Below are 15,384 nucleotides of genomic sequence, written 5' to 3' on the forward strand. Positions count from 1 at the left end.
TCTTGTTTTTGAGCGTGGAAAATGTCTGTATTTTTCCTCAATTCTCCAACTCCTTTTCTCCTGTTCTCATCCCTCTATCCCAGCTCTTCCTCTCTCCCCATTGAGCCGCTGGCATCCCAATCTGCAATCTGACTTTATCCTCAGCCCACATCAAAGCCACGACAGAGAGGAGTTCTGCCTCGCTGTCATCCTCTCTCCCTCCTCTTCTCCTAGCTCCACTCATGAGGCAGGGCCGCATCACGTTCTCCGCTAAGGCTTTAATGTTGCAAGAAAGTACTTCAAAGTATTTGCTCTTTTTCCATCCTCCCTTCTTCCCTTCTCAGTCTTTCTGCACATGGTGTTTTATCTAAATGGATTATCTGCATCACTCTTTCTCTCATTGGAAAATCATCATCCCACTTTTATAGTGTGTTCAAAAAGTCTGCCCTATTTTGGTGCTTAAAAAAAAATGGCACACCATACGGACTCAAATCTCTGTTGCGTTGGTACTTCACAGTTGGCTTCTGCAATTTAAATGGATTAATCAAAACTTTTCTGTGTGTTGCTCATAGCTTAGCCCAGATGCAAGGTATGTATGTATGTGTGAGTATATATGTGTAGAGAGGGAGAGGGGGGGAGGGGGGGAGAGAGAGAGAGAGGGGGGGGGGGAGAGAGAGAGAGAGAGGGGGGGGGGGGGGGGGGGAGAGAGAGACACAGAGAGAGACACGGACAGATGGACAGATCATGCACAATACCCATGGGAAAGGTTTTTCACCATTTTGTAAAATGCAACTATACAACAAAATTCAAAATAATTATTTGTAGTTTTTATGGTCTTGGGATTGTTCTGATATCCAATTACCTGCTATGTCTTATTTTGGCGATTTATTTTTAATTTTTTTTCTCCTTTCAGTATCTTTACTTATTCAAATGAGAATCTAGTTTTGATACTAATTTTGGTATCGGTTTACTATCTGGGTATCCCTTTATTATTTTCAGGTAAACTACACTATACCAATTAAGTTGCCCAATGTCAATACTGATTTAGAAACCTGACAGTTTGACTGCCAATGAGCTCTACTTATATTTTGAGCCGATATGTGGGCAGATGTTGATTATTTCCCCAAAACATATTATTTAAAATGGCTACATACTGTATTACTGTCTGTACATTGCATTGCTTTATATAATATTATAATAAATAATATCTATGGCAATGATATTTGGACATCCACTGCAAACCTGTAAGAGATCAGTGTGGTCATATTTTGTGCTGTGCTTTTTTTGCATTAAGTGTTCAAATAAAGCTTAATTTCTTTTATTTAATCAGATGGTCAGCCCAAACAAAATATCGGCTTATGCTGGAAAAGGAGGCAAAAAAGGCTACTGCATTTACTAGTCGTTATCTTTAGTCACTTTTTAGTCAATTTTTATTTTGGTAAAATAATTTAATTAAGAAGAGTTTTGAAACAACTCGAGTTGTGCTTTCAGATGGAGAAGGTAGAGGAAGACCTGGTGCGCTCCAAGTCCCTGAGAGAAAACCAGGCTAAAGAGTTTTCACAACAACTGGATTCTCTACGCCACAAATATGAACAACAGGTCAGTAAGAAACACTTTGAACTCTAGTGTCTTTTTTGAAATTGTTACGAATATGCATGGATTGTCCATAGCAGTATATTAGCTGTTACATATCAGATGATCTTTTCCTCTCATACCTACATGTTCTACCTAATACATCACATGATTGATTTCCACACAAAACCTGTGCATTATCAAGCATGACAACACCCATTTCTAAACCTGATGAATTCTGTGCATGAAAATTCTGGAAATGCACTTTGCATTCCTGCATATAATTTCTTGATTTGCTTGCTGGATGGAGACAAATTGATTAATTTGCTTTATGTAGAAAATGCTATCTCTACTGCTGAAAGACTACAGATATTCTAGTGCCATACTGATTAGTAAGGATATAAATAGAAATCTTTGTTTGAATTGTATAAAGCCATCAAAGAGATGACTGGACTGATAATCGTGTACTTTTATGGGGAGTTGAGGATGCGTTTGACAGATACATCCAGCTGCATAGTTTTAATGTCACATCAGAAAAGCTTTTATCTTGAGATAAAAACACTAGGAAGATGAAGGCTATGTGTGTTTTTTATTTTTGTTTCCATGGCTGACATGAGCTCCACCCATCAAGAAAAAGATGGGACATATTTTGTATGCTATTCAGAGTAGTCAAAACAATGTCCTCTTTAATACAGTAGTTTTCTTTGTTCTTGATTGATGTTTAAAATATGCTACTATTAAAGATGATTATATTCCATAGAAGAGTTAGTAGTAAACCTTGTTGTTTGAATGCATAATTGAAGATCTCATGATGTTTGTGGTGTTCTCAGACCAAAGTTGAATTTTCTAATCTCTTAAAAAGCATGAAGTCCTTCTCTTCACCAGTTTAACCTTAGACATCACTAAATATAAGACTTTCTATATAAGAAAATCTATTATTATGGAAAATTCGTTTTTAGAGTCCCTTCCCCTCAGTAACTTGCTTTTAAGGCGCAATAACTGAAAATGTTCATTTTCACCTACCCCCTATACATGCCCCCTGGACTTTACTAAATTTGTTATTTTTTTTCTTTAAATCCTCGACTGCTCACTACTGTGAACAAACTATCCAGGTGGAGCTATCTGCTGGGTCCAGCAGCACAGTAGTTTGTGATGACTTTTTGGTGATGTACCATTAAAGGGGCAGGTGAAAAATGGACTGGTATGATACATTATTGTGGTTTACAATGAACAAAATGTAAAATTATCATCTGTCATCGATTATAACTAAATACCAGAAAAAAAAATATCGTGTCCCTACTTTAAACTACAGAGAGAGAGATGGTGTGTCTTTCTGCCTCATAACCCCTCTCCCCAAATCTTATTCATGGCTTCCCTGCTGAGAATAGACAGGGATTCTGTCCTATTCTGGTTGTCTGCAGCTCCACAAACTCAGATTGACCCCCTGGAGCTGAAGAAGCCCATTACCTCACTGTCCCATCTAAAAGCCTACAAAACACATCTCATGCACCTTCATATGAGCCGGCACTGACAGGAGTCGTGCTGTGCAGAACACCCGGCCAACTCTGTATCTGTGGAACCAAGCTGTGCTCTAACCAAATCACTCTTCTCTCATCAGCGCCATGCTGGTCCCTTTAAGAAGCGCAGCACCCAGCATCCTCCACTGCACTGGTCTATGTGATGTCACAGTCAGGCTCCTTGCTGGGTCTTCTCACTGTTGTTTCCTCTTCGCCTTTTTGCCATTTTTCCTCACAGTGGATCTTTCTTTACCATTTTTCGCCCTCGTTTCACCTCAGATTCTTTTGTTTTTCTCCATCGGCTAGCTCACTGAAGAAATGGAAACGGCGCAAATGTTCTATCCGAGTTTGTGATGCCACACATCCTGCTGAGGAGTTTGTGAATCCAGCTTAGCGTCCAATCAGCCGTAACTCGCACTGTTATGTGAATCTGACTTGCCCAACGGGACACCAAAATCCTCACTGTGGATATCATGTGTGGCAAATTTTGTCCAAACTGGGAATGGAAAGCTGTGAAAATGTGTGGAAGACACTGTAAACAAAAACATTGTGCCTCAAATAGGTTGTAATATTTTAATACAAGGTTACTGCACCAACCTAACTGTCCAGTGAGAGGCTTTGGTACAAAGTACACATGGACATGGTGTATGGATGTCTTCTCCTCAGGCTGACCAGGTAGGGTGCCGTCAAGAACAATGTGCTCCGGATTAGTCTCAAAGCAGAGGCTGGGCCTCAGGCTCCTGCTGTCCTTTCAGGCTCTGACTGGGGCTTCTCTGCTGGATAGGCTGAGGGTCATTGGTGCCCCCACCATGAGGCGAATGGGAACAGGACACAGCCCGAGACAGAGCCTGGGAAAGGCTTGGGCTTGGTAATGGACGCTCCACTGGCAAAGCTTACCTCTCAGCAGGTGCCCTAAGCCACAGATGTGCAACACTGCAGACTGGTTTGTGATGACTGGGTCATTAAACACATAAGCTTACAACAGTTTTCTATATAATGGATTGTATTGCAACTTTATTTATACTGTAACAGAATTTTTGGAATAGTTTTTCTTCTTGCTATCAGATTTTTTGTTTATTTACTTTTTTTGCCGCATAACAAATTATTTGGTGCACATATTAATTATATGACAGGACTAATTTCTCATTTTTGTTTAATTTATGTAACCATGAGAGGACTTGAAGCTTTAAAGATTGTCTACATTTTGTTTTGGGTCTCTACCGATCACTGCCTAAGCCGATTTGCCCATGCTGTCAAGCGCATAGCATGGGGCACCGAGTAGTTACTGAAGCCAGATGGCTAACCCCTACCAGCTCACTTGTATAGTCCAAAGTTGCTCCTTTTTGTACAGCGATCACAGAATAGAAGTTTTGAAGAGAGAGAGTGGGATATTATGGGCCTGTCGTTTCCATTGGTTGAAAAGGTGGAAGGGCGGAGGCGCCAAGCAGAGGTAAACACTTACCACCACGCTCGGTCAAAGCAGACAAACTTTTCTGTTTCCCACCATGGTACCAATTGTTCTCCACTGGTTATGGACATGTTCGGACTGCGTGAAGAAAAGACAGACAAGTTGTCATGACGACAGGTTAGCTCTCAATGTGTGTTGGCTGATGAAGTCTCTTTTTCGTGCTTGTCCAATCAGATGGCTGAGCTCCGCATGCAACACGAGCAAGAGAGGACGCGGCTCCAGCAAGCGCACATCGCAGAAAAGGACAGCATGGTCCAAGAGCGTCAGCGAGAGATCGGCAATCTGGAACGCCAGGCCAGGGCCACCCTTCAGCAGCAGCAGCAGCTCACCCAGGAGTGGAGGAAGCACGATGCCCAGGTAGGGGGTCTCCACTCATCGCTATTCTCACATACAGTCATGCTGACCTGCTACGCTCCCGCCGACAACCACTGGTACGTTTCTAAGTTTTCAAAAGCACAGCAGGCTTTCGCTTTTTGAAATGATCAATTATTGGTTAATTACCGTGGGATGCTGGAAAAAAATGACAAGTTGCGCTAACCAAATAACTTCTTATGACATTTATTGTTTTATATTAGAAATATTGCCATGAAGTGTAAATGTGCGATTTTCCGAAACCGCAGTTGGTTTGATAAAGACCAAAATCTTTTTTGTTAAGCACCCGCTGATCCCGAAACCATACAGCTACAGCGAAAGTCTTTTTGCTAGGCAATTGTACAGTAGCATCATAATACAATGTATTTAAAGAGCATCTCTGTGTAGAGCTGTCCCTACACTGCAAATTTAGGTCTCTTGCTTAAAATCATATTGCTACGTTAGCTCCACCATTATGTTTTTTAGCACTAGATGGACATTTGTAGCCCAAACTGCAGCAAGTCCCAAGAAGCCGCTCTGTCTGCTCGTGCCAGCCTGGGCTAGCATGGAGCTCTGTGGGAAGCCATTTGACAAACCAGATCCCAGGTGTATTTAATTCTCTTCTCATTCCCTTCAAAATGAAAAAAAATAAATAAATACATTTAAAAAATGCTAAATGTAAATTTTTTTAAAAAGGCAGCGTGAAAAACTTATAAAAAAAAATGCAAAAATCTAAAAAAATTTAGAATGAATAATGAGTTAAATTATTGTGTTCAGTATTTTATAGTTTTTTCATTTTATTGTTTTTTGGTGACAAGAGTATCAACCAAAGTTAAAGAATTTCTTTCATTCTTTATGTTCCATTGAAATATTTCAAACACGACTTGTCGAGTAGACCTGTGGACTTTTTCTTAATACTATTTTTGTCTTTTTGTGAAAATGTTTTTACAATGTCTTTTGTGTTTTCTGAGTTAAGGTTTGACTAACAACAAAGAACTCCTCCCTCCCTCCTGCTATTTTATGGAAATACCTGCTGTTGGCACCAGCTCCTGTATTATTTGGTTTTGTGGAGATGCCATCTTTAGTGGTGTCAAAATGACGTGTTGTTTGGCAAATGTGTGGATCTCTAGGCTGTGACAGAGAACACACTTCCAGCAGTCGTTCCACATTCTCAGTTTTTGTTTTGTCTGTGGAGTTTTTTGGGAGTGATCTGATGCCCGAGTAATGTCACTTGTTAAAGCCGAAAGCATGATTTAAATTCAGGCCTTGCAAAAATGGAGTAAGATTTCGACTTTATATGTGTTCACTTGTTGATAAAATGCCAGAAGATCATCATTGCTATAGACTGAATTAGTTCATTAAGCACTTTTAAAGCTGCCGTGCCTACTTGCTGGCAGGAAATACTGTTACTGGGTCTCTTTTGGAGAGACTGATAATGTTATAAAATCAACAACACGAGACAGAACATTTCTCTCATCTTATTCTGTATGCATATTATAAAATAAGTATAACTTTTTTATATTTTAAGTCAAGGAAAAAAAAACAAGTAAAGCTGCCACAGCACAACAGACATCAGACACATCAAGGGAATACAATGATCATTGGTGATGTTTGTGGCCCTCCTCTACAAACAAAAAAGTCTACCAAATTCACAAGAAGAGCCCATATTTCGCTGAAAAACCCCCAAAACAAAACAAAAAAACAATTGAATAGATATAGAACTGTGTAATTTTACAGTCAGAACATTTTTCTTTCAAATCTTCACAGAAACCTTCCCGTTGTAGTTTGAGGTGTAACCTGACTGGCTTGGGAAGTATGTTTGCCTGCAGCTGTTTTGTGCTGTTGTTGTTTTTGGATGATCAATGCCCCCCAGAGGAAAGGGGAACTTTTTGAACAAATTTGGGGGCCTCTTGCCAAATGTCTTGTCTTTTTCTTACTTAACTTAACTCTGGTTCCAAAAATATGGATGCATTTTAACTGTAATATTAGACAGTTGTCAGATTATGGAACCAAACTTTTTTTTTGTCTTAATTTACTTTATTTTATTCTATGGGGCTTTCAGTTGTTAAGAGCAGCTCCAGCATTATCACTTTTCTCTTGTTTGTTTCAGTCAGTATTCAGACTCTCTTCAGCTCTACCTTAAAACTCATTTCCTGGCTGTTATTTTCAGAATAATTACGTCTATTTGTGAACTAAAAACACACACCATCTGGACTTCAAACAGCATGAGAGAGCGAGAGATTCCAGTGAACTCCTCTTTTCTTTCCCATGATGGGCTAAATAATGATGCTGTCAGATTTTTTTCAAAGCACTTCAGTTGCTGCAGTGTGATTCCAATAAGTCAAATGAAGAGGCTACTGACAGTCCATGTCAAAGCTAAAAATATGAAGAAAACATGCAGACAGCTTTAAACCAGAGTGTCCATTGATTATGGGACTAACTATCTTAGTGATTCATTACAGGTTTATGTAGTGTAAGATTTTAATGATTGAGTCTACAAATTTGACTCTGCACAACGTGTTCTATGTGATCAATTTGCTTGGATATGATTAATGAATGTCTTTTTTACATTAAGCGATAGAAATGTATACTATTTTAATATTCTTATAGACGTTTCCAGTGCTATAAGGAAGACCAAAAACACGTTCAGATCATTGGTAATCTCTGCTACACACAGTAATGTTTTCTAACGAGGCTCCTGTGTTACTCACATGTGGTCGAGTGGTTGTCAGTCACCAAAATTGCCTTGGTTTTTCATAGTTTGTGAAGTTTGGAGGCTAATGCTAACTCCCCTATTTAACGTGAATTAGACCCAGTGTTCATGACTGTTTTCACTCTGTAGAATGCAAGCTTTTTTTTTACAAACTCTACTATGTATCAATCAGGTCATGCACATGGATAAGTGTATGTGTATTTAGCAAGTAATCAGACTTGCTAAATACACAGTTTACCGCACCTTGTTATACTACTGTAGTTTTATATGCCGCATTTTGGGCAGGTAGTCAGAATTGTTGTCCCCAATAATAGGCAGGTGCTTATAATGTTATGCTTGATCAGTGTATCTAAATGTTAATATGATCATTTCTATTCTTGAACAATCCCGCATTACCATCTCCCCTTTTTTCTCTGACGTTTTCAAAAATCACCTCCACTGACACAGTTTGACCCACTATACTTTACATGACACCTCCCGGTTGTTGCTATGAGCTACTTTCTCATACCTTCTCCCATCAGAATGCTAAAAGCTAAGTGTCGACTGGGGTCATTCTCTCTCACTTGCTCTACTTCTCTTTCTGCCTCTCCTCTCTCTCTTTCTCTCTCTATCTGTCCCTCGTTCTCTCACTCTGCTCCCCCCACTCTCTTTCTGCCTCTCACTCTTTTCTCTTTACCACTCTCTCTGTCTCTGTTTTTGCCTCCCCCTCTCTCTCTGCTGCCTCTCTTTCTTTCTCTCTTTCTTGCTGACTCTCTCTCTCTGGCCTCTCACTCTCTGGCCTGTCACTCTCTCTCTGGCCACTCTCTCGTTCTTTCTCACTAGCCTCTCCTCTCTCTGGCCTCGCTCTGGTCTCATTCTAGCCTCTCTGGTCTCTCTCTCCCTGGCCTCTCTCTCTCGCTGTCTCTCTCTCTTCTCTCTCTCCCTGGGCTCTCTCTTCTTTGGCCTCTCTCTCTGTGGCCTCACTCACTCTCTCTCTCGCTCTCTCTCTGGCCTCTCACTCCGCTCTCATTGGTCTCTCTCTCTGGCCTCTCTCTCTGTGGCCTCTCTCTCTGTGGCCTCGCTCTGTCTCTCTCGCTCTCTCTCTGGCCTTTGTCTCTCCCTCTTGTTGGCACCACTCTTTCACTCTCTCTCTATGTGGCCTCACGCTCTCTCTCTCTCTCCCTTTTGTTGGTCTCTCTCTATCTCTCTCTCCCTCTCGTTGGCCTTGCTCTCTCTCCCCCTCTGGTTGGCCTCTCTCTCTCTCTCTCCCCCTCTGGTTGGCCCCTCTCTCTCTCCCCCTCTCGTTGGCCTTGCTCTATCTCTCTCTCTCTGTGGCCTCACTCTCTCTCCCTCTCTCTGGCCTTGCTCTCTCCCTCTTGTTGGCCTTGCTCTCTCCCTCTCTCTCTGTGGCCTCTCTCTCCTTCTCGTTGGCCTTGCTCTCTCCCTCTCTCTGTGGCCTTGCTCTCTCTCCCTCACTCTCTGTGGTCTCTCTCTCCCTCTTGTTGGCCTTGCTCTCTCTCTCTCTCTCTCTCTCTGTGGCCTCTCTGTCCTTCTCGTTGACCTTGCTCTCTCTCTCTCCCTCTCTCTCTGTGGTCTCTCTCTCCTTCTCGTTGGCCTTGCTCTCTCCCTCTCTCTGTGGCCTTGCTCTCTCTCCCTCACTCTCTGTGGTCTCTCTCTCCCTCTCGTTGGCCTCGCCCTCTCTCCCTCTCTCTGTGGCCTCGCGCTCTCTCCCTCTATCTGTGCTCTCTCTCTCTCCCTCTCATTGGCCTTGCCCTCTCTCTCTCTCTCCCTCTCTCTGTGGCCTCTCTCTCCCTCTCATTGTCCTTGCCCTCTCTCTCTCTCTCCCTCTCTCTGTGGCCGCTCTCTCTCCCTCTATCTGTGACCTTGCTCTCTCTCTCCCTCTCTCTGTGGCCTCTCTCTCTGTGGCCTCGCTCTCTCTCTCCCTCTCTCTGTGGCCTCTCTCTCTCCCTCTCTCTGTGGCCTCTCTCTCTCCTGCTCTCTGTGGCCTCTCTCTTTCCCCCGCTCTCTGTGGCCTCGCTCTCTCTCCCTCTCTCTGTGGCCTCTCTCTTTCTCTTTCCCCCGCTCTCTGTGGCCTCTCTCTCTCTCTCTCTCCCTCTCTCTGTGGCCTCGCTCTCTCTCTCCCTCTCTGTGGCCTCTCTCTCTCCCTCTCATTGTCCTTGCCCTCTCTCTCGCTCCCTCTCTCTGTGGCCGCTCTCTCTCACTCTCTCCCTCTCTGTGGCCTTGCTCTCTCGCTCCCTCTCTCTGTGGCCTCTCTCTCCGTGGCCTCGCTCTCTCTCTCCCTCTCTCTGTGGCCTCTCTCTCTCTCTCCCTCTCTCTGTGGCCTCTCTTTCTCCCTCTCTCTGTGGCCTCGCTCTCCCTCTCTCTCTCTCCCTCTCTCTGTGGCCTCGCTCTCTCTCCCTCTCTCTGTGGCCTCTCTCTCCCTCTCTCTGTGGCTTCGCTCTCTCTCTCTCTCTCTCTCCCTCTCTCTCTGGCTTCTCTCTCTCTCCCTCTCTCTGTGGCCTCTCTTTCTCCCTCTCTCTGTGGCCTCGCTCTCCCTCTCTCTCTCTCCCTCTCTCTGTGGCCTCGCTCTCTCTCCCTCTCTCTGTGGCCTCTCTCTCCCTCTCTCTGTGGCCTCTCTCTCCCTCTCTCTGTGGCCTCTCTCTCTCTCTCCCTCTCTGTGGCCTTGCTCTCTCTCTCTCCCTCTCTCTGTGGACTCTCTCTCTCTCCCTCTCTCTGTGGCCTCGCTCTCTCTCTCTCCCTCTCTTTGTGGCCTCTCTCTCCCTCTCTCTGTGGCCTCTCTCTCTCTGCCTCTCTCTGTGGCCCCTCTCTCTCCCTCTCTCTGTGGCCTCTCTCTTTCCCCCGCTCTCTGTAGCCCCTCTCTCTCTCTCTCTCTCTCTCCCTCTCTCTGTGGCCTCTCTCTCTCTCCCTCTCTCTGTGGCCTCTCTCCCTCTCTCTGTGGCCTCTCTCTCTCTCTCCCGCTCTCTGTGGCCTCTCTCTCTCTCTCTCCCTCTCTCTGTGGCCTCTCTCCCTCTCTCTGTGGCCTCTCTCCCTCTCTCTGTGGCCTCTCTCTCTCCCGCTCTCTGTGGCCTCTCTCTCTCTCTCTCTCTCTCTCTCCTTTAGCCTCTCAAATCTTCTAAAGTGACACCGCCAGTGCCTCTGTTCTGGCAGATTACCCACTGACTTATTAAAAGATTTTTCTGGCAGAGAGATCGTGCACATTTGTTAAAGAGAGAATTATGCATTAAAGGCTTCTCTCTGATCTAATAGCTGCTTGCCCTTGAAGGCACAAGTGGGGCACACTGGTAATGTTAAAGACAGGAAAATTATGTATTTGTTTTTGTTTTTTTGGGGGGGGGTTTTGCCCTGCGTGTGGTTGTAGTCACGTGACCGCAGCATCATTCGTGACTATGCATGTGAACGCACTGGCACATCCAACCCCGAGTGTGCCAACGGGCAGAGGGCGAGAGAGGAGACGCGCAGCCCGAGCATCTGCCTGTTTTTTGTGACACCGCTTTGAAGTCTCTTTGATTCTCCCCAGTGCCCGCTAAAAAAGACTTCAGACACTTTCCCTTCTGATTGCCTTAACATGGCGTTGTCCTGGGATGCCCGGACTTTGGAGGAGAGGGGGGCGGAGGGGCGGCTGTGCAAACTCGAGTAAGAAATAAATGCAGTAAACCAAGGAGAGTAAATGAGGATGTGCAATAGCTGAGGAATGTGTGCAATAAAGTGGAGGGAGGATGAAACAGGGAAGCCCGGATGTGGCTCCTGCTGCTGGTGGTACGCAAAAAAATGTTTCATGTTTTGTACTTTTAAGTATCTGACATAAAGACGTGGTTTCATTGATTATGTAAGAAAAAAGCATACATCACTAAAGGCGCATTATGTAACTTTTCTGAGGGATGGCCCACTTCATGTTTGTTCTTCATTCATGCCTCTCCTACTTTTAAAAGGTGTCTACTTTGTAACGTGTTGCATTATAGTTACATTCTTTTTGCGTTGTTCCAGGTGATATCAGATTTGGAGACACAAGTGACCAGTCTTCGGGAGGAACTTCAGATATCCAACTTTGAGCACAAGCAGCAGTTAGCAGAGATGACCTCACAGCTGGAGGAGGACAAACAAAAGGCTTTAGTGGAGAAGGAGGAGAGTCTTGAGCAGCTCCGCTCTGTGATGGAGCGCAGCCATAAAGACCTGGAGAGAAGATTACAGAGAGAGCATGAGGCCTCCCTGGAAAAGGTGGGTTTGTTACAGATACATAACTATTCATTGTACCACATTAAAACTACACAAACTTCCACGGCAGTTTTGTTTTGGTGTATCATCATCAAGATCGTCAAAATATATGAATTCAAATAACCTTAAAATGGCATCAATTTAACAAAGGACCACTATTTATTCTTTGTGCTGTTTATGGAAATTGGTGCACTTGCCACTGCCTTACCTACTTAACCACTGTGCCTGACTTAAAGGCTGTGAAATTACCCATAATACCATGCTGGTCTGACTGGAAACTGACCTAAGGTGGTGCTAATCAGAATATAATCTGTGTCGGACCCTTCAAAGAGCTCTTTTTCATTAGACACCATCTTTACCAGCTGTGTAGCATTAGCCCGGAATTCAGGAACCTTTAAAACGGCCTTTTTGACTCCATCTGGCACACAGGACCAGAGCTTACAAAGGGGAAAGCCACAGAAAGAATAAAGTGTACTTATGGGTTGATCCTTGTTAAAACTTCGTATCCAATCTTTTTAGGAAGCCTGCATGGTGACAGAATACCTCAAAGCTCTTCTGCATAATTTTATACTGTATCCAAAATGGCCCGGAAGTGAAAACACTACCACCAGGGTTCTTTTTAAAAAGTAATGGTTTTATATTATTTTCTTCTTCAGTTGCAATTGTCGTCTATTGCGTGTTTCTGCTCTCTTACTTTTTAATCTTTCTTAAAGTTTGACTCCAAAGCTGCCATAGAAACATTGCATTTGCCGGTCTCCCTGTATTTATTTTACAGTGAAGTTTGTCAGGAACTTTGACTAGTGTGTGTCTGTGTGTGTGTGCGTGCGTGCGTGTGTGGAAATTTCTCATTCTTTTGATGCAGACAGAACTGCTGTCCTCTGCAGTCCAGTGTGGTCTCGGAGGCTGAGTTTGGGCAGGGCAGTATTTCCTTTTTTGCTTCACACATCTCCCAGAAAGATCCCACTAAAAAGGCTGCAGAAATCCATTAAATCCATGAATGGTTTCTCATCAAACACACAGAGTCATGCAGCTGCTTTTTTGGAACTAGAACTGTTTGACTGAAATAATAAGGAACAGAAAATCAGAAGAGATAAGATGAGTCGCAAAGATAGTTCTATATGTTTGAACTGCTACAAAAATGAAAGAAGAAATACAGATAAAGGTAGACTTAGAAGTGTGTGGCTGTGGTCTGGTGCACGTTTATCTTTAAGTAAGTTTGTGAGTGTGTGTTCGTGTGTGTGTTTGTGTGAGTGTGTGTTCGTGTGTGTGCGTTTGTGTGAGTGTGTGCCGTTTTCTATGCTGAAAATGAACACGCAGCTTCCAATCCGGGCGCTCCTCTGTGGGCTGTGAGGTGTCCATCTCTGAGAGACATTTTAACGGGATTTGTGCTCTTTGAGTCCTGTATCTATGCTCCTCCACACCTCAAAAGTCCATCACTTTCTATCACCACCTTGCTCTGCTATAGTGTCTGGTCGTGGCAAACGTCAAAACTTGCCAAAAATGAAAATTGGTTGTGGATCTGGTATGGCTCACCTGGCAGTGGCTCACATCACACTATAGTAGCCAATCCCTGTCTTTGGCTGTGTGCAACTGAAGATTTCATTAAAATTATTATAAAATGATCATAAAATGTTTACATTGTAGTACCGTATTTTCCAGACTATAAGTCGCTCTGGAGTATAAGTTACACCAGTGAAAAAATGCATAATGATGAAGAAAAAAAACATATAAGTCGCACTGGACTCTAAGTCGTATTTTGGGGGCCTGGTATGTTAACGTAAGATATTAAGTTATTCTGTACATTTGTAGTATTGGTGGAATGCTACTGTATTGTAATTATATGCCATTTAACATTAACATTTAAAGGTGATAAGGTCACTGTGTGGTATTAAACTTTGCTCCATGCAGACAAAGAGGTGTCACAACCAGACCAAGTTGCAGGTCAGATCTGTGGAGAGGTGACCGTCCTCACTGTAAGAATGCATGTTTGTTTTTAATAGAACTTTTGGCCATAAATAGTTGAATGAACTATGATGGACCTCCCACCAGAAAGGTTACATAGAGCACCTTTAAATTGTCCTAATCTATTGCTCAGATATTTTACTGTAGTAGTGGAAGCTTGCTGAAGTTGCTCAAGTATATCTTCACAGTACAGAAAAATCTTACCTTGTTTGCTCCACATGCCTGCAAGCCACTTGCTTCATGCTTGTGAATACTTCAGATCTTTGATAATTTCACACAAAAGATCACAAGGGCCAAAGACGTGTGAGAGAGTGTGAATAATGTCTGAACTTTGAATTCGTGCTTACTCTTTGTCTCAATTGTACATCTCTTTGAATTGCTGCATGCGTTATCTCTAAGTATGTGGCTTGAGTGTTCAGAAGTTGTGGTTGAGATTAGCTGGTGTGAATGTTGACCGCAGCATGCCGATGGGCCTTGATGCAAGTTGTAGAGCAGGAATGTGCTGCCCTGCATGACTTCTGATCAAAGGAAATATCATCAAACCCCAACCAAGTGTGACCAAGAGCCCCAGAGGCAAACTAGCAACCAGGAAGTGACTTTTTGGCATGCAGCTAGCACTCACCTGTGTCACTGTGCCCCCAGCTACATCAAGTGCAGATATTATAACTTGTATTAATGTAACTTCTGCAGTAAATCTTTGGTATTTGGTGTACAGAAACATTCAGAGTTCAGACTAATATGAAATTAAAAGTAGATACTCATTTGAACAAGTATCAATACTAGAATAAAATCACTGGTGAAAATTTTAGATTTTCTGAACGGTTTTAGAATGATCTTGAGCTTATCAGAAGTATTTTAAAACTACATAGTGACATATAGGAAGTGCTATTATTTTTGTTTTCAGAATGAAATGTCATCAAAATGAGCATTGTGGTTTTGTAATGTGTATCGAGTACCTAGCTTATTTCTTGGTATTGAAATAGAGTTTGAAATTTTAGTATTCCTACAACACTAACTCCTACCACATGGGGGCAGTGAAGAACAGTTTCACTTTTCGGATACTCATTTAGTGAAACAAAAACAAAAGAAGATCCTCATATTTTAGTTTAACTCTTGTCTTTTCACTAGCATTGGAACTTATTTATTTCCTATACTCTAGTCACTCTTCACAATCCTAGTTGGTCTCTTCTCATGTGCTGCCGCTTTTCATATGGCCATCTGGTTCTGCACTGTTTAGTTTTATGTTTGGATGCATGCTGTCCCTGACCACCGTCAAATGTGGTGCACACGAATGAGTCATAAGTCATTCAATGTTTTCTTGTTATATTTTGATCCCTATTTCGAGCTCATACTTTGTGATCAGACCACCCAAACTGTCTTAGTGGAAAACATGAGAAGATCAACTGCATCTTGTTCATGGGACCCCATTGGAATAGACAAGAGAAACGGCAACATCTAGATATGAGCACTGCTTTAATTCATGGCATTTTAAAATTACAGTTGTCAACCCCTTTTTGTGCGTTACTACATAATCATACTGTATGTCAATAATGTAAACATATCATTTTATTTTTATTTGAAGTAAGTATACAAGTGTAGAGTGTTTCATC

General features: G+C 42.9%; 1 protein-coding gene across 1 annotated transcript in view; it reads left to right on the top strand.

Annotated features, from left to right (window-relative positions):
- Window positions 1–15,384, top strand: part of cep112 (centrosomal protein 112) — an 80,890-nt gene that overhangs the window by 36,796 nt on the left and 28,710 nt on the right. Inside the window, exons 18-20 of the mRNA XM_055223519.1 lie at window positions 1,471–1,578; window positions 4,711–4,893; window positions 11,585–11,815. Of these exons, the coding sequence (XP_055079494.1) occupies window positions 1,471–1,578; window positions 4,711–4,893; window positions 11,585–11,815 (522 nt within the window). The remainder of the gene's footprint in view (window positions 1–1,470; window positions 1,579–4,710; window positions 4,894–11,584; window positions 11,816–15,384) is intronic.

Source organism: Periophthalmus magnuspinnatus, chromosome 8 (genome assembly GCF_009829125.3).
Source record: "Periophthalmus magnuspinnatus isolate fPerMag1 chromosome 8, fPerMag1.2.pri, whole genome shotgun sequence".
NCBI classification, from domain to species: Eukaryota; Metazoa; Chordata; class Actinopteri; order Gobiiformes; family Gobiidae; genus Periophthalmus; species Periophthalmus magnuspinnatus.